Genomic DNA, 17,237 nt, shown 5'->3' on the forward strand with positions numbered 1-17,237 from the left:
TCTGGCGAAGGACCTGCGAATGCGGATGGATCACCGAAAGAAGACTTTGCTCATCACCGCCGACTTGCGTATATCTTTTCTTGGCTGACGGCGGCGAACGTAGCAGATTGGTAGGATGGCCCGACGGGAGGAGGAGAAAGCCGCGTGCGCGGGATCCTCAAGCTTGAGTCCCCCTAATGTTTCTCGTGATACCCAGTCAAGGTTATTGATGCGAAGAGCAGGTGCATCCGTTATTAAAGATTGTTTGTTAGCGATTTTCTCTGGAGTGGAGATGACAGGAGCTTTTTTTTCTTGAGTCCTGGGGACGCGAGGATGCGGACGGTGATACGTCAGAGCACGGGGATAAGCAGCGCCCTAGCTTCCTTTGCTTTTTGGCCCATGCGCGGACGATGACGGCTCTGGGATCTTGGCAAAGCAAGCACTGACGGAATTGGCTCGTTTGCTCGGCTCAATGATCCTGCCCAGAGTGACCAAGTCACCAAGAGACGGGTTCCTTGCATTGTCGCAGACCAGTCAATTTTATTGACGGGGGGTGGGGGAGTCGTCGCCAAGTACGGGGTACCATAGATAGAGAGTGAAATAAGGATAGGATGATCGTAACGTCCATACCGTCCAATGGTTGTACGGGGGAGATGAATGTAGTACATACGTAATTAGGTGCTCGATGCGGTAGTGTGTTGACCACGACCACCGGTTCGGTGGTATCAAACTAAATGGATCGTGCTTCATGATCGATTTTTCTGCACAGCACTGACATAGTTCATCCGATTTTTGGGGCCTCAGCACAGCATACTTAAATAAATGCTCAGTATGAACGATTCGATGTGACTGGAATGGTTTGCATAGCCACAAGTGGTTGACTCGAGCTTCGTTCGAGGGAGGCTGTGAACCCAGGCGCCGCTGTTTCAAGTTGGGCAGACTTCGAAGAACCTAATTGAAAAAAGGGTAAATAGGGAGCCGTTTTCCCAGCAGGTGACGGTAGGCATACGGAGTACAGAATCCAAGATGGGATATGATTGGAGTGACGGTTCCCGGCTGCCTCGGGAGTGGGGAAGAGCTTGGTAAATCTTCGGGAGAGCCTCCAACGTGAGACGTGTCGGTGGGGGAGAAAGTATCGGCTTGAAGCGCAGGCTTGCGAATCTTGCGAATCTTCAGATCACGGGACAGGCTGGGCTCCGCTTTTCTTGTCTGTGTGGCCCTTTTGATTGATTCATTTTCTGTTTTGGAAATTATTATCAATTTTTTAATTTAATCCTTATTTTATTTTGAATTTTCTTGTCAGGGTCTCTTGACCGTTCGGAGGATTTCCACGGGCGATGATTGGCGATCGCAGGGCTGCGTCACCAGGGTACACAATGTGGTGTGGCTATCTACTACGAGGTCCGTACAGATGTACATACTGGACATATTCTGGAAGGGAGAGATTCCCCCTAATTTCGATCTGGAAGATTGAAATAATGAGTGCTACGATCGACAGGAACATCGAGCCATACCAAGAGCGACAAGAATCTATTCTAGAGTGTGACTGGAGCATACGCCAAGAAACCCCTGGGGTCAGTCATTGGAGAGTTTGGGAGAGCCCAGTTGAGCCACACAGCTTAGCGGGTGTGTCAGCATGGGGTACTTGGTAACAGTATGGGAACTACATACTGTCGAGAAGTACCCTCTAGGTAAGACCTCTCAGTAATCGACAGAGATGACCACGAAAGTAGTTAGCCCCGGTGGGTCCCCCAGCGAGGCTTCTAGCCCGATCGCGTTGACCGCCAAGACGGACGCTTGCGCGTCTCCGCCACCAGTGCTGGCTCTGTCCCCGTCGAGGCCCTCTAGGAAATTGGAGAGGCTTCGAAACGCGTACACGGGATGGTGATGTGCATACTTTGATGATGAGTACGACTTCTTCTTACAGATTCTAGTACACGATATGTATAAGCTCAACAATACATACTACAGAGGACTGCTACTGGTACTCATACTCAGAATCAGAATCAGAATCAGAAATTAGACTCAATAATTAATACGAGTGATCTTCTTGTAGAAGACCCTTATTCTCATGCCAAGCAGCATACGTGTGCAAGGGAAAAATAGGCAAAAATACGGAAAAAGGGTCTTGTCTTGGCCTTTTTCGTTTCGCACACGCGGCCGGGGGCGCGGGGCCCGTGATTGGGCGGCGGACGGCTGACGACGCTCGTAATACGCAGTCGCAGTATCCCCCAGTATTACCACTGCCAGTCCACTTCCACTTTCAACTTGTACTGGCCTTCTTTACTACTCCTCCTCCTCTCCCTTCCACCCATCCATCTTCCACCACATCTCTCTAGGGTCGTCGCCCTCGTCTCTCTCCCCCCATCCTGGAGCATCGATCTCGCCTTGCCGCCGGCGTTTCCTCCTTCATTCCGACCATGGCGGACGGCAAACCCCAGCACCGGTCGCCTCAGCCGGCCTCGACCAACAACTACGACGCCAACTCACTCACATATCAGTTCGAACAGCTGATGCGCACCAAGCGCTTTAACCAGCTCCAAGAGAATGCTCGATCACGATCCGCCTCGCAGTCGCCCGCTCCTTCCGCCAACAACTATCCCATCCCGCCACCCTCACGAGCTCCTCCACCACCGCCTCCTTCCACGGGCGCAGCCGTGCCCGCAGCCACACAGCCATCGTCTCCATCTCCATCAGCTGCGATGCGCACTCTTCCGATCATTCCATCCCCGCCTCAGGATCCCGCCTCTTTGAAATTCTTCAACCTGCTGAAGGGCCTTTCGGTAACCCCTACGAAATACGAGAACCCCGGTCTCCTCGACGAGGCCCTGTGTGTCATCCCTCTCGATCGCCTTTACTCCGAAGCCGAGGATGAGTTCCAAATCATTCAGGCCCAAGCAGCCAGCGTGGGCGGAAAACCCGAATGGGGATACCAAGATTGTGTCATCAAGGCATTGCTAAGGTGCGCCACAGAACCATCCAGACCCCAATCGACCGTACCCATATTGACTTACATCCCTTGTTTTACAGATGGTTCAAGCGATCTTTCTTCAAATTCGTCAACAACCCCCCATGCACGCAATGCTGCATGCCCACCATCGCCCAAGGCATGACTCCCCCTTCCCCGACGAGACCGCCCGTGGCGCCACCCGCGTTGAACTCTATCGTTGTTCCGAACCCCGATGCGGCGCCTACGAGCGATTCCCCCGTTACTCCGACGTCTGGCAACTCCTTCAGACCCGCCGTGGCCGAGCAGGCGAGTGGGCCAACTGCTTCAGCATGTTCTGCCGCGCGGTCGGTGCTCGTGTTCGTTGGGTCTGGAATGCAGAGGACCATGTCTGGACAGAGGTGTACTCTGAACACCAACGACGATGGGTGCATGTGGATGCTTGCGAGGAGGCATTCGATAACCCCCGTCTCTACGCCGAAGGATGGCGCCGAAAGATCTCCTACTGTGTCGCCTTCGGGATTGATGGTGCCACCGACGTGACCCGCCGCTACGTTCGCAACTTCAACAAGCACGGCGAACCTCGTCAACGTGCATCAGAGGAGGTCGTTCTGTGGTCCATCCACGAAATTCGACGTAAACGCCGCGAAAACATGTCCAAGACCGACCAGGCTCGCCTCGTCAAGGAGGACGAGCGCGAAGAAAGAGAGCTGCGAGGCTACACTGCCTCCGCCCTCGCGGCCGAGATCAACAACATCCTCCCACGGAGCCTTGTTGGTCGCCCCGATGCCCAGAAGCACGCCGATGCTATCCAGGAGGCACAGAGTGAGTGGCTCAGTGCTCGAGGACACGGTCACTCTGGACCTGACCGGTCGCGCGATGGACGGTAATCGTTAAGCCGTCGGTCTTATTACATTCTCTCCTAGGGGTTCTCCAGTAGAGCCCTGAACTCTTTGACTGTCGAAACATTTGAGCGACCCTATGACCATGCTTCTCAGTTGAACTGACTAGAGTTCTGGTCGGGCGCCTCGACCTCCCAACCTCTCGCAACGTGGACTCGCTTGTTCCCGATCGGAGCCAACACGGTCGCACCGGGTAACCTTTGCGCCCGGCATCCCACAGCAGCCACAACAGCTTGAAACCGGCGTTACTGGTGAAACTCCACTGCGACCGCGACTTTCAAGGCCCGGGACCCCCGAGCCTTCCGATTGAATCGCTCACCTGAAGTTTCGGTGATGCTGAGCTCCAAGCAGCCCACTGGTTCATCACAACCACTCAAACCATCCAAACTATTCACCACAATGACCGATAAATGTCATAGACACGAACACATATTTCATTATATTTGAACATCATTCCGAATAGCACGGACCAGAGCAACTTTTGCATCTTGGCTGGGTTTCACCCAGAGCCCTCCCCCTTCTCACATCATGGCAATGGCTTGGGCATTTTTTTTGTTTCATTTTGCACGGCGCCAGAGGTCACGGTTTCTTTCCCTTGACACTTCCTCTAATACGGGGTTTTGCATTTCCATTTTCTCTTTGCCAGACGGCACATGTTGTACGAGAACACGGCAGCAGATCTTTTTCCTTTACGTTTCTTCTGATCTCTGGTCGCAAGATACCTCCCCTCTCCGGGGAGCGACCATTCTCCCACTTCTTGTCTTGGGGATATATCAATCCTCCCTTTCCTTTTTCTCTTCACTTTCTCTTCTTCTACCCTTCTTGCTTCCAATGGTTGCTTTACTTTCTATAACACTATTATATTGATACCACAATCTTATTAATTTTTTTTTTTCACAACTATCATCACTCCAGCTTCAATCAGTGTATCTCTCGTAAACTCCGCTTTCAAAATCCGAGTCCGCTTGGCAAACTCCGCCTGGACCCTGTTTCTACCGAGTAATACATAAATTACCTGTTTGATTATGATGTGCGATCATCCCCCCGCGATGACTTTGCTAGCGCCTGCCACAACCCTGCGAGTGGGTCCACCGTGGACTCAGCCGTGGAGCCCCTGGCGACCTCCCGCACCGGGCTGCGTGTTCTCGAGAATCACTGCCACGCTGCGTGTCGTCGCCCCGCTTCCATTGCGTCTTCGTCTGCACGAGAAGTGATACTCTATTTGAGATGAAGGATGTGAAAATCCGAATCAGATGTATATTCATACATTCCATACCAAGATAAATTCTGCCCCAAAGTACATTGAATAGGGCTGGATAAGGCCGAGTTAAACTCGGGCAGCACGGGCCTGATGGGGACTCTGGAGGGTCCAGAAAAGGGGGATATTTTTAGATGCGACCCATGGAACACAAAGTGGGTCCAGGGTCTTTGAAATCGGGTTAGGGCTTGTTTGCAAGATAGGGGCAATACTAGCACTAGTAGTAGTAGTATGTGTAGACAGTAGTATCTACTATACGAGTCCTCGCACTTAAGTCCGTTTTCTACGTATGTACGGATACGAGCATTCAAGTTCTCTCACAACTTGAAGGATCTCGAAATTTAGGTTTGCGACCGCAACGCGACGCGTGTGCTGGGGTCGTGTCGGCCCTGTGCCGAATAAAGTATATGCCCCCATGTCCATTCTGGAGCCCTGGTTTGTTCCATCGCCAGGACCAGAACTACTCTAGTAGTCCATAGTATGGGGGAGTATCATAGTTCTGTCGGTCTGTGGCTGGGGCTGGATTGGGCGGAGGGGTGTCCCTTGATCTACAAACATACGTACGAGTATGTACTCGGCACACATGGCGGGGAATATGTCCCCTTTTATGCGAGGGTGTGGTTGCAATGTTGAAGCCGGAATCTTGCACTGTAACGAATCGACCAGATTACTAATTTACTACATAATTTGGTTGTTATCTCCGCACCAGCTAGAATGGTTCTACTAGATGGTGAGCTGGACTACAATAGTTATCTAATGGCGTGGACTCGGAGGTTTCATTCCGACCTAGGACAAATGTAGGAAGCGAAGGATAGGGATCAGCACAATGCCCAATGCCCAATGCCCAAAAAGAAAACAAGACACACACACACACACACACACACACACACACACACACAAAAGGAGAAGAAGCAGAGAGAAAAAAGGAAAGCGAAAGCGAAAGCGAACTGGCCCGGCTGCATGATTCACTCCGAAGAATGTGGGCTAGATGCAACGCTTCCCGGACGACCCTCCGATCGCACAATGCATATTTGCTGGCTGTGATTCCCGACCCCGTAAAACAGGGCAGACTAGAGTTGTATTAATGAGGAGAACGCGAATCCCTCCTTCTCTCTCTCCAACGCAATCGTGACGTTACTCATTGGCCTCGACTCTCCTTCCCCCTCACACCATGGAAATAACACAGTCGATCCCTCTCCGTCGCAGATCTTCGCCTGCTCGCCCCATCTCATGCAAATAATACGATTGACCCTGCAATCGCAATTCCCACGATGGCAGCGGTCCCAACGGCGCGGGAATATCCGACCCAACCTCGGCTGAAACTAACGGACGAACACAGGAGGAGGACGACGCTGGCGACGAGCGCAGACTGCTTTCAGAACCATGTGTAATACTTATCAAACCCAATTCCTCGCCGGAGGGGAAACTTGAGTCTTTCCGCAGCCCTGGCTTTAATGAGAGTGGCCCATCACTCCACCCGCAATGCCGTTGATGCTGAACACGCAGGCCACGCAATGGTTCGAGAAAGATGGGTAGTTTTTCCACAGGCTCGCTGAACCAGTTATTCCCCAGCACCAACACAAATGACCGCAGGCTCGGTAATCGGTTTAAAGTGCGACACGTCTCGAGCCACTGCGCTCGACCTGCGGCCACATATACCGCGCGAACAGGGTCTTTCGTCGGTAGCCAGTGACCCGGGAACGCCCAGCGTAGCTCGACGGAGCGGATCGCTTCCCAGGAATCGAGCGGGAGGGTGGGGCGGAAATAAGGTAGCGTCCACGGGTTGCTAAATTCGAAGGTATTGAGCGTGTAGAGTAGGTGGGTGGATTCGAGAGATCTAATCCGCAGAGGTCAATTAGAAAACGATCCTCACCCGGAGACAAGTACAGTTAACCCGCGAGGAGGGGGGGGGAACTCTTCAAGTCAGTGGGTAGTATAGGCTTTTTTGTTGTTGTTTTTGTCAACTGTACATTTGTCGGCATGTCAATGACAGCGCAAGAAGCTTGGTTCCATTCGCACCTCGTCCCGCCCGAACTAGATCGGCTTCCTTTGCGGGCTGGGGGGATTCCCCCGCCTTGGCAGATCTCACAGAAAGGACTCCCCGCATGCGCTGCTTTATCGGGGATTCCTGTCGCGCTCAGTGGGCAGATGATGTAGCCGAGGCGTTGGGGACTTCGTTGGATGATGTGAAGACGGAGGTGGCTTAGGGCATATCCCCAGATTATCATGCGTAGCTCCGGGGAGAGGGAGAGTAATCGGCATTGGGGTTGTTGTGCGGGGGACTCGGGAGTTGAGATGGTTCGATAACGATGTTGGAGGGGAGCTGGTTTGTTACCTGTCGCGTGCGCAGAGATTGGAGATTAGAATGGAGAAGCCATGGGGGTAGGTGATTAGTAGGTAACTGGAAGCCATTGAGTGGGAGATCACACTGACTCTGGTATCGTTGGGCGAGTACGTCCTCCCAGGAGAAGACACCGTGTTTCATGCGCGCCATGTTGTGCTGGTGTTGGTTGTTGGGCTGAAAGGTACTCCGTAGTATACTAATAGGCTGTAGCAGTTGGTACCTTTATATGAACCCGGGGTAAATGCCTTCGTATCCGGCCTGTCCTGCTGATCAAAGCTCTGAGCTCAACCGGGCCGCTGGGAAGAAATCCATTTGATCCGGAAAATCCGGGGCTTTTTGCATATGTTTATGCCAAGTCGATACACCTTTTCTTCGAGAGTCGGTGAGCCCTGAGTGCTGGGAGGACTAGTACTTGTACGGTGTGTACCTGTGGCCAGGAGAAGGCGATAAAGGATCCCTGCAAGATAACGACAGGGAGACAAGATAATCACTCGGCTCCACTCAGTTCAGCCTACTTACTCCGTCGATCCATGCAGACTTGCAGATTGTTAAGAGGGAAAATTGATTGATTCTATGTACAGATGTTGTTCCCTAACTGTGAGTCCCCAGATAACTCCGTAGAAACCGCAGCGCTAGGCATACGGCACTGCATGCATTCGATTGAGTCCATTCACAACACACCTAAGTGCTAGTCGAAGTAGCAAGAGCCGCATTGAGAGTGTTTGTCGGGCACGCGACCTTCAGCCCCTTTGACAACATTGCCAACCCCTCGGGCTGCAGTCGGTCGATGGTGGCTGGCGCCGGCAGAGTCCCAACATATGCGTTGAAGTTGTAGATTCCGAAAATGCAGGCATCCGAAACGTCCTTGAGACTGATTCCTGACAAGACAGTGCTTCCACCCCGGGTGACGGCGAACTTCTGCTTCCCAACTCCCATCGGGACGGAGTGGGCGCTGATACCGGCTGGGGCTTGGAAGGTCTGTGACTGGTCACCAGACTGCACATGGACCTGCGCCGCGGACTTGAGCAGCGAGACTACAAAGACTTCATCTTTCATCGACTCCCAGCCATTTGGGCGCCCAATGAAGAAGTTACCACTGGCGTTGTTCGCGCCGCCCATTGTGGTGTCGGTAGCATCGCAGTTGACGTCCCGTTTCGTCGGCCGGTACCAGTAAACGAGCTGGTCTTCCTGGACAAAATGCTCAGGCGAGGTGGATCCTGCCTTGAAGGCAGCGATGAAGGGCTTCGCCATGTCCAACCATCCATTGTGGGGCCTGTCTTCTGTCAGTAATTGTTGACGTGAAAGGTGTTGATGATATCACAAGTGAAAACGCACATGTCCATAGCCCACTTGGAATTACCATCGTCCCCATGGGGCGATGAAAGAGGACCAACGTAGTGCGACTCGCCGTAGTCATTCCAGGTGATGATCTCAACGAAGCGAGGACCTAGCTGCAGGATTTCCTGCCAACGCTCGTACCACAGAAGGTCCGAGGGAAAGACCCAGTTCTTGCTGTAAGACACCTCACTACCATAGTGGGTGGAAAACCAGGGAGAGACAGCTAGAAAGATAGGTCAGCCTTGCACCATGCCAAAGATGTGTCCTTGTCAATATATGTTCCAACTCACGTGCGATATAAGGCTTTCCACCGAGGGCATTGACGTATGCCTCATCACCAGCCGAAACGGTTACATTCTGCCCAGGAGTCGGTGCCTTGTTGTAGCCATTACTAGGCCACGCCATCCAGTTGAGAGCACCTTGGATAGAACCGAAGTTTCCCCTGACCGGGGTGGAAGTTGGGGGCAAAGAAGATGTCACTTCCTGCCGCAGAGACGATAGACTGGACATCGACGCCATCACCTGCAAAGGAGGAGACAAAGACCTTGTTGTCGACGTTGAGTTGCGCCTCGTAGCCGGCATATTCTCTGACTTTAGCTCCAACGCCAGCACCGTTGGAAGGAGTCCACCAGTTGAAGTCGAAGGACAGGAATACTTTCATGCCATTTCGAGCAGCAGAAATGTACGCAAAACGCAGCTGTTCGTCGGTGTAAGGATCGGTGCCAATGTTCAGAGCGAAGGCGTCGATACCCGACTCCTTGGCTCTTTTCATGTCAGCATCATAGTCGTTGGCACTCTTGCGGCCGCCACAGATGCCGACCTGGGGTGAGAAACAAGTTAAGTTGGATACAATGAGGTTCCATGAGTTTGTTTCGAGACTCACCATGAAGTGACAGAAGACGAGCTTTTCACCACCGGAAGCACTCGACGAAGAGACAGCAGAGGACGGTGAGGTACTGCCCGTACCCACGGGGCTGGTCATGGTAAGTGACGCCATGAGGGCCAGCAAGAGAAGCGAGAGAAGCCTCTGAAGCATGTTGAGTTTGATCAGTAGTGAGATTGGATGGCAGATCAGACGGAGAGAGACGAGGTGAAGAGGGGTGAACAGAAGAGAGGCAAGAAGAAGGGAGGACAAGATGGAGGATGAAGGAAAGGATGAAGGAGAGGAGAAAGGAAGAGAGAGTCGAGGTAGAAGGAGGGGGGAAGGAGCAAGTGAGAGATGAAGCAGACGACTAAGCAGACAACTGGGTGATGACCGAGTAGATGATGGGATAACGGACAAATCAATTGGCGCGGGTCTCTCTTTGGCATCAACGAGACACATACCGAGTTGGGAGATTGCAGATTATTTAAGAATGTTCTTTGTCCTCGTCAGGATCTCTCTCGCGATCCTTCTAGTTCCTTAATTTCTTCTTTCTATTCCTTTAGTTAATTTAAAATTATAGACAATGCGGATAGAGTTTGGATCTATGACGGGGACGAGAATATATGCGAGAGCGTCACGGCGCGAAGTGGTGAAGGCCCAAGGGTGTTGAGGAGATCTGGTGGCGCATCATGAAGCATGCGCAAGCGCTTAGGTTCTCGTCGAGTCAGGTTGACTCCACCGACACGAGATCTAATGCGCTTATTGGCCCGGGTCGCACCGAAGGGCTGTTCCCTGGAAATTTTGACATCGAAAAGGAATAAAGGATGCTGAGAGTCCCTTGATATATGAAACAGCCACTTTCTATCATTAGTGGTAGGGGGCCAAATGAAAGGGTTCAATTTGTTTCATGCCCCTTCCAAGGTTACGACTTCTTGTGAATAACGGGGGCCATCGGTAATTGATGGGTGTGCATTTTAGGGTTGCAGTAATTTAAAATAAACCTGATTAGACAAAAAGGTAGAAATCGGGCGCAGTTTGAAGTTAACGAACTGATTATGATTGAAATGAAGATGATCCTTTCAACATTTCGATTCTAGAGTTGCCGAACCTCCCCGGAATGGTAGGTATTGATAGTGGTATACGTTTTGATGAGCTCCTTGTGGCAAAAACGGTTTTTATAGGCGAATGAAATAAACAAAGCAGTGGATGGAGCCATTGAAAGCAAACGACAGACAAGACAACGCAATATTTACATGTGGGAGCGCAAACCCCGCGTGGCATCGTAGATTAAAATCCGCTAAGCTGGGTTTCACCCCCGCCATGGGCACGCGCCTCCCCAAACCCCACAAAATCGGGACATAAACCCTCTGGGCCTGGCCACTACCCATGGCCATGACTTCCTGATGCATCAATTACATAAGAGCGGTGGCATGTCCCTGAAAACGCTAGAGTGTTTATGGGAGCAGCTATTGGAAAAAACAATTCAAATACTTTGGAACATATCGCCAAAGAGTATCTCGAACCTGAACCAACGGCCGTTGAAGTCGATCAACATACTAAGGCTCCCAACAAAATCGAAATCACTGATATTCAGGCTAAGCATGTCTATATCAATCAGGAACGATACTGCGTTTATTTTGTGAATGTTTCATTCGTATTTCATTCTGCATCATGCTTGAAGCAAGCATCTTAATTGTTATGGAGGATCCAATTACAAAAGCTGTTTTGGTGACCAGTCTATCCGACTTCAATCTATAAACAGGACCTATGAGAAATTTACCGTGTCGTATATCCATGTCGATTTTGTAAGTGTTGATGAGAACACTTCCCAGACAGCATTTAAGACTTGACCTCTTCCTTGACATAATCGCTAGTCTCGCCCCCACTCTCAGAGTCACGTAGACCAACGGGCTGGTCCGCTCGGATGGTGTTTTGCATGCGGCGTGCCACGCGAGGAGGGTCAAAGATGTTCTTCGACTGGGCGAAAATTTCATCAATTTCCTCAAGTGTCCGCCCCTTGGTCTCGGGGAAGAAGAAGTATACCGACGGAACGATGATAGCATTGATCACCGCGAAAACAATATAATACTGGTTTCCAATAGTAGCAAATCCGATAGGAGTCACCTCTGCGAGCAGGAAATTGAAAACCCAGACAGTGGCGGTCGAGACGGCGCTGACAGCAGCACGGACTTGCAGAGGAGCCAGTTCAGCAGCGTAGAGGAAGGTCAGGCCTGAGTATCCGACTGTGAAGATAAACTGAAAGCAGAAGAGTGCGATGACAGCTACGATCAAGGCGCCAGTGCTGTTTTGAGCCGAGGGCGACGTTGTACCAGCAAGGACGGCCATGCAAACGGACATGGCTGCTGCGCTCCAGAGCATGAGTGGTCGACGACCGAGCCTGTCGATAGTAAAGAAGGCAAAGAGACCACCAAAAGGCTGCATCAAACCCATTGCTGCTGCCAAAATACGGGACTTTACATCGTCCATGCCGAGATATTGCTAGAGATGTGTTAGTAAAAAACCTATAATTTGACATCCCGGCAGTCTAACGCCCAAAGAAGCCAAGACCAGTGTTTCAGTAGAATTAACTTACCTGGAAGATACTGGTTGCATAGTAGGTAATCAGATTAACACCACACATTTGCTGGAAGAATTGGCCGGTGGCTGCGAGGTATGCACGATGGAAGAGACGTTGCTCTCCATTTGTAAACATGGCAGTCCAATTAGTGTTTCCACAGACGGCAAGAGTCGTTTGAACTTCATTGATAACATCGGAAATCTCAGCACAGTCAGGCTCAAGATCTTGGAGAGCTGCCATCACATGGCGAGCCTTGTCAAGTTGACCAGTCATGATCAACCAACGTGGCGATTCTGGCATAAATGGAATAGCAGCCATGGCCATAATGCAGAACAGCGAGGGCAAAGCAAAAGGCACACGCCATGATGCAGAGTTGTCTTTGACAAAGTAAAAGCCGAGATCAATCCAGAGCCCTAGCGTGACACCAGCGCCGACAAAGACGCCATCCGTCACGACATTTGAACCTCGCTTGCTGGGTGGTGAGATCTCTGACTGCCAAACTGGCACAGTTGCTGTATATCCACCAATTCCCACGCCAAGGATCAATCTTGCGATAATAAACTGGACAAATTGAAAGGAAGTGGCCATGAGAATGCAGCCAATCATACAGATCAAGTTTGTCGCAAACATGATCTTCTTCCGTCCCAGTTTATCACCTAGATGAGCGCATGACAAGGCCCCGAAGATACCACCGACCGTATAGAGAGCAATAACCGTGCCTATTTTTTTTTAAATCATTTGTTAGAGGAGTCAGGACTATCGCTTCAAAATCAGGACCCACCTTGAATCGTGGAGTTCTCCTTATTCAAGGCTCCCGTAGTGTTGATAGTGTCCATTCGGGGGAACTGCTCATTGAAGGCAGGCAGGGTCAAAAGACCACCGGCCACACTCATATTGTATCCATAGCAGGTAAAGGTTGGGAAGACGACCAGTGCGACAGCCGCTCTGAGAAGTGAATTGCCGCGAAGGCCAAGATATGGACTCAAACCCATATTGGAATAGAAGAAAAACACGACAAATTGAAGAGAGTGGATTGAAAGAAGTGAATGTAAAATTAACTCCGTGTAATAACTGTCCGCCTGCTATTATATCAGTAATATTGCTACTTGGCGTCCCTATGCAAGGTGGTGAGCATTGGTGCTTCGTGGATGTTCGCTTGGGAATCCGGGGTCGAAATCCTGGGGTTAGAATGTCGGTCATCGGCGGTTACCGTGGGGTTACAGGTCTAGAAATTGGCCACTGGAGGATCCCTGTATGTGTATGGCGAGTTCATCGTAGGCCACTGACTGGCTGTTCGTGTCGAGGTACAAGCGGCAGTCGGGGCATCCCCCGGCGGACAGGCATTGATTCTTTTGAACCCGACGAAAATGAACAGGGTCATAATTTTCGAAGACAAGAAATCAAAATCTGAGGTTTAACCTAAGATTAAATCCAACCGAGCAAGTCGAGTTTGATGTTTGTTTTCGCCAAATGCATCAATGCGATACTTTCCGCCCACGGGTGGCTTCCGTCCACCATCTCACAACGGGAAGCCACCATCTCACAATTTCTTGATTTCAAAGCGCCTTTAGCGCGGGTATATTCGCCCAAAAGGTGAATGGAAACAAACCCAGGCCAGAAAAGTTGATCTAGGCGAAATATCCCGCGACGAGTCGCCTAGACAAGAATCTCGATGTCTGAGCCTTGGCCCTGATAAGAAGTTATATCGGCCACATTGCTTTTTCTTGAGTCTGATTTTTCGACTCCAAAGCAGCATTCGATATCACATCTCATCCCATCACATCGAGCCATGAGACAGGGATCGGCCACTCATGCGTCCCTGTCTGGCGGTGACAAGCCCGAGGAATCCCGAAGAGAAGTGAAAAAGTCGCGATCTCGGGAGGACTGCCCTCATTCTTGTACCTGCCCTTCTTATATCTCGTCAATGCGCAACAATCGGAATCAGCCGAACACCGAACCCAGAATATTCGCAAATGGGTGCGATCGTCAGCCCCTGTTGATCCCGTTATCTCGTTGTTCTACAGGAATTCTACATTCGTCAGAGGATGCCACCGCGGCGGAGACCGTTCAGAAGTGGCGTCCCCACAATCTTCACAAGTGTAATGCATCTAGAAGCCGGCTTCTGATACCGGTATCACCGGTCTTACGGCCCTTCATTTCCTGGATTTTATCAAGATATATGAATCCGCGTTGTCCTCGAGATGGTGAGGTGATCCAGAGCATCAATCTACGTTCGTTTTACCATGTTTCAAAAATTCTTCAGCTCCTCGCTGGGAGTGTCTGCACTATGGCTGTCTTCAGCAGTGTTGAATGCCTGCGGCACTATGGCTGCAGCAACTCCTTACACGGTCTATCGTGGAACATTCATTCAGCTTCCTCAACTTGATTCGGATAACTCGACGCCGCAGCTTGCTAGAACCCAAGGAGTCCTGTGGGTCTCTTCCAACGATGGCCGCATCAAGGGCTATGATTGGAAGGTCAATGATGACGCCAGCTTTCAATCGTGGCTGTCTCAGCCAGGGCTGGACCGAATCCGATGTCACCGTCGTGAAATCCGACGATGAACGGAACGAGTTCTTCTTCCCTGGGTTCATCGACACCCATATTCATGCGCCGCAGTATCCCAATGAGGGTCTTTTTGGCTCCAAAGGCCTTCTGGACTGGCTGAATGAGTATACCTTCCCAATGGAAGCTAGCTTCGGCTCCAAGTCCGACCCAGAGAACAAGGACACCGACCCCAAGGATACACCCCACGAGGGCCTGCGCGTCTACGACGAAGTGGTGGTCAAGACCCTTTCCCACGGCACAACAACCGCATCCTACTTTGCTACTATCCACGTCCCGGCTACCAATGCCCTCGCTGCTCTTTGCCACAAGCACGGCCAACGTGCTTTCATTGGCCGTGTCTGCATGGATAACAAGGAGCAATGCCCATCCTACTACGTTGATTCATCCGCTGATGAAGGATTCAATGCGACTAAGAGGACTATCGATTATATCCACACCCTTGACCCCAACGGAACTTTGATCAACCCCATTGTCACCCCCAGATTTGCTCCCAGTTGCTCCAACCACTCTCTTACGGGTCTCGGCGAGCTTGCCGCATCCTATAGCCCGCCTCTGCGTATCCAAACGCATATCTCTGAGAACAATGACGAGGTTGCTCTCGTCCAGCAGCTGTTCCCGGATTCCACTAGCTATGCTAATGTCTATGATACGCATGGCCTGCTTACCAACCGTACTATCCTGGCCCACGGTGTCCACCTCACCAAGGATGAGATGACTCTTATCAGAGAGCGTGGCTCGAAGGTTGCTCACTGCCCTGCATCGAACTCTGCCCTGGGCTCCGGTCTTGCCCCTGTCCGCTTCATGCTCGACCAAGGTGTCACCGTTGGCCTGGGCACGGATGTTGCCGGAGGATACAGCCCCAGTATCCTCGAAGTCGCCCGACAGGCCAGCCTGGTGTCCCGAGTTGTTCAGTATAGTTCCGAGTACCAAGCACTGACCGGAAACAAGACCTCTGATGGAAGTGAGAAGCTTCTCGTGGATGAGGCTCTCTACTTGGCCACCCGCGGTGGCGCAGCAGTCGTGGACATGCCGGATGACATTGGCGGCTTCGACAAGGGAATGATCTGGGATGCGCAGCTGATTGAGTTGGGTACCGCAAAGAACAGCACTACCAGCCCCCTTGATGTCGCTACTCTCGCTGGCCGAGCTGTCGAGACTGGCCCCGTCGGCAATGTTGATATCTTTGGAAATGAGACCTGGCAGGAGCAGGTCCAGAAGTGGATGTGGGATGGTGACGATCGAAACGTCAAGAACGTGTGGGTTCAGGGAAAGCTGGTCCACACCAGAACCTAGGCCACGAGTTAAATCTGCGGCTATGATTATATATGGGTAGGTTTATCGATCTATTATAGTATAGTATACTATTAAGTACATAGGGGAAGTTGGTCAGTGAAGCCGAATGCTGTCGCCGTCAGGCATGCCAGTCGTTACCTAAATATCTTTATCTATTTATACAAATCCTCCATGGCTCTATTTTTTTTTGGATTCTAGTTTAGTTGAGGCATCTCTAAGCTGCGATAGTATAAGAAAATAGTTTAATGAATAAGTATAAGCTAGAGAAGAATTACGTCTGACCTTGAGGCTCATGAGCAGAATTCGAGACGGAAGCGGATGTTCCCGTCTCCGCTTCCGGACGATTGTTCAGGATCAGGCCCGACACGCCGTAGATCTCTAGCTTAAAAGTTTCCCTGCCACACTCTTCCTGTTTCAGATTCTCTAGTGTTTTAATCACTCACTCACTACCTAGGCATTTCGGTTCCTATTCCATGGGATACGAAGGCCTTGGACTTAACTATGTTGGACCACTCGAGGCCCCGTGTTGTGATAGCTATCGACCTTGCGTATCTTCGTCGCGGAAGTGAATAGAAACTTCAAACAGCCCACAGCCAGTTTGTTTTATGAATCAAATGGCCCTAATACACCTAGCCAAAGAAAAATCTCCTTTCAAATATGATTAATTGAGGGTATTCCCACTAAAAACCAGGCAAAGCTCTTTTCCAGCCTAGAACACGGAGTGGGCCCGGAACAAGCAGTTCCTGTTCCGTGCTCCTTCTAAGACGCCGTCAGAACTTTCAACAAGGGGCATTGACAGATTACTCGCTCCAGATGCACTCCACTCAATGCGGGGAAATAGTTGTCATATAATCCGGGGTGTGATCGTGATGTGATGGCCAACGAGCTCAAGGACCAGGCATCTATGCCGGGACTGCCTGTCATTGTTCCTCCCCCTCCCTCTCACAGAGATGCCTGATGGAGGCAGAAACTGTGTAACCGAACAAGGATTCGGGGCAATTCCGCCCACGAGGAGTACTACATTAAATCAATTATAACCTTTTCCCGAGTATTTCTTTGCTTCTCGTTTCCGTGCCGAACAACTCATCGGAGACGAAACCAGAGTGGGGCGACCTCGATAAGAGATTTTTCCTCGGCGGAGGCGATTCTCAACATTCACGTTACA

The 17,237-nt window shown here is 51.0% G+C and overlaps 5 protein-coding genes across 5 annotated transcripts; 2 read left to right on the forward strand and 3 right to left on the reverse strand.

Annotated features, from left to right (window-relative positions):
- Positions 1–2,399: 2,399 nt before the first annotated feature.
- Positions 2,400–3,816, forward strand: png1 (peptide-N4-(N-acetyl-beta-glucosaminyl)asparagine amidase; the record flags this gene model as incomplete). The annotated part of the gene is made up of 2 exons (XM_057263149.1): positions 2,400–2,921; positions 3,010–3,816. 2 exons carry the CDS (start codon positions 2,400–2,402, stop codon positions 3,814–3,816), a joined length of 1,329 nt encoding a protein of 442 aa, XP_057124810.1.
- Positions 3,817–6,250: 2,434 nt separating this feature from the next.
- Positions 6,251–7,580, reverse strand: N7481_003931 (uncharacterized protein; the record flags this gene model as incomplete). The annotated part of the gene is made up of 3 exons (XM_057263150.1): positions 6,251–6,923; positions 7,052–7,421; positions 7,520–7,580. 3 exons carry the CDS (start codon positions 7,578–7,580, stop codon positions 6,251–6,253), a joined length of 1,104 nt encoding a protein of 367 aa, XP_057124811.1.
- Positions 7,581–8,111: 531 nt separating this feature from the next.
- On the reverse strand, positions 8,112–9,804 carry N7481_003932 (glycoside hydrolase family 71 protein; the record flags this gene model as incomplete). Its single annotated transcript, XM_057263151.1, has 5 exons — positions 8,112–8,703; positions 8,766–8,991; positions 9,059–9,187; positions 9,216–9,588; positions 9,652–9,804. 5 exons carry the CDS (start codon positions 9,802–9,804, stop codon positions 8,112–8,114), a joined length of 1,473 nt encoding a protein of 490 aa, XP_057124812.1.
- A 1,668-nt stretch (positions 9,805–11,472) lies between these two features.
- Positions 11,473–13,203, reverse strand: N7481_003933 (sugar porter family MFS transporter; the record flags this gene model as incomplete). The annotated part of the gene is made up of 3 exons (XM_057263152.1): positions 11,473–12,132; positions 12,227–12,930; positions 12,993–13,203. 3 exons carry the CDS (start codon positions 13,201–13,203, stop codon positions 11,473–11,475), a joined length of 1,575 nt encoding a protein of 524 aa, XP_057124813.1.
- A 1,456-nt stretch (positions 13,204–14,659) lies between these two features.
- On the forward strand, positions 14,660–16,072 carry N7481_003934 (uncharacterized protein; the record flags this gene model as incomplete). The annotated part of the gene is made up of 1 exon (XM_057263153.1): positions 14,660–16,072. The coding sequence occupies one exon, from the start codon at positions 14,660–14,662 to the stop codon at positions 16,070–16,072; it is 1,413 nt and encodes a 470-aa protein (XP_057124814.1).
- Positions 16,073–17,237: the final 1,165 nt, after the last annotated feature.

Source organism: Penicillium waksmanii (assembly GCF_028829765.1).
Source record: "Penicillium waksmanii strain IBT 27052 chromosome Unknown utg000004l:1.0-5674109.0:1.0-5678898.0, whole genome shotgun sequence".
Lineage (NCBI taxonomy): Eukaryota > Fungi > Ascomycota > Eurotiomycetes > Eurotiales > Aspergillaceae > Penicillium > Penicillium waksmanii.